Below are 1192 nucleotides of genomic sequence, written 5' to 3'. Positions count from 1 at the left end.
GAGAAAAGGAAAAAACTTGAAAATAGCTCGTAATTTTAACAGGAAAAAAAACAGAGACAGTAGCAGCAGGAGTACTACTAGACTGTAGACAAACTTATGTGCGTTTTGAATGATCCTTAAAACGAAGGTGGTTTATGAAGCTCGAGAAATTATAGAATGCAGAGTACAACAGTCGGTACAAACAGTGGCACGTGTCCCATTTTCACTGAATCTTTTGTCGGTTGCGCCTCGCAGACGCTAATCTCACGGAACACGTGTCAGTCCACATTATAACCCCATTCTCTATCTCCATCATCGCTTTAAACCCAACACTTTCCCATCCCCTTACTCCTCCAAACTTTCCCGGTTCCATTTCGCCGGAATAATCGTTCCTTCTCATGCTTCCGAAATCAGTTCCCTCAGCGGTACCCCAACCCAAAACACTTGCTTCCAAAATCACCCTAACTTCTTCCCTCACCTCCCTCCTCCAACCCCAAAACCCTCGCACATGGATCCTCTTCACCGTCCTCTTCATCCAGATCCTCCTCCTCTGCAACCTCCATAGCTTCCCTTCCTCAATTCCCCCTCCCCTCTCTCCCATCCCCGCCGCCACCGACACCGACACCGACACCGACACCATCACCACCACCGTACACCACTCCACCCGCACCCTCGACCAATGCGGCTCCGGCAAGGTCTTCGTCTACGACCTCCCCCAAACCTTCAACAACGAAATCCTCCTCCATTGCGACAACCTCAACCCCTGGAGCTCCCGCTGCGACGCCCTCTCCAACGACGCCTTCGGCCGAAGCGCCGCTGCGCTCGCCGGAATCGTCCCGGAGGATCTCCTCCCGGCGTGGCACTGGACTGACCAGTTCGTAACCGAAATCATATTCCACAACAGATTAATAAACCACAAGTGTAGGGTTATGGAACCTGAATCCGCTACGGCGTTCTACATGCCGTTCTACGCTGGACTCGCGGTGGGGAAGTACCTCTGGTTCAACTCCACCGCAGAGGAACGCGATCGCCACTGCGACATGATGCTGCAATGGATTCAGGACCAACCGTTTTTTAAAAGATCAAACGGTTGGGATCATTTTATTAGCATGGGCCGCATCACGTGGGATTTTCGCCGCTCCAAGGACAAGGATTGGGGTTCTAGCTGCCTCTACAAGCCAGGGATAAGAAACGTCACGCGCCTTCTCATCGA

At 51.9% G+C, this 1192-nt stretch overlaps 1 protein-coding gene across 1 annotated transcript in view; it reads left to right on the top strand.

Moving 5' to 3' along the window:
• Positions 1-239: 239 nt before the first annotated feature.
• The window catches only part of LOC100818887 (xyloglucan galactosyltransferase XLT2), a 1637-nt gene continuing 684 nt past the window's right edge, over positions 240-1192 (top strand). The window contains exon 1 of the mRNA XM_006590150.4: positions 240-1190. Within this exon, the coding sequence (XP_006590213.1) occupies positions 378-1190 (813 nt within the window). The 5' untranslated portion in view covers positions 240-377. The remainder of the gene's footprint in view (positions 1191-1192) is intronic.

Source organism: Glycine max, chromosome 10 (assembly GCF_000004515.6).
Source record: "Glycine max cultivar Williams 82 chromosome 10, Glycine_max_v4.0, whole genome shotgun sequence".
NCBI lineage: Eukaryota > Viridiplantae > Streptophyta > Magnoliopsida > Fabales > Fabaceae > Glycine > Glycine max.
This window is presented reverse-complemented; position numbering and strand designations above follow the sequence as displayed.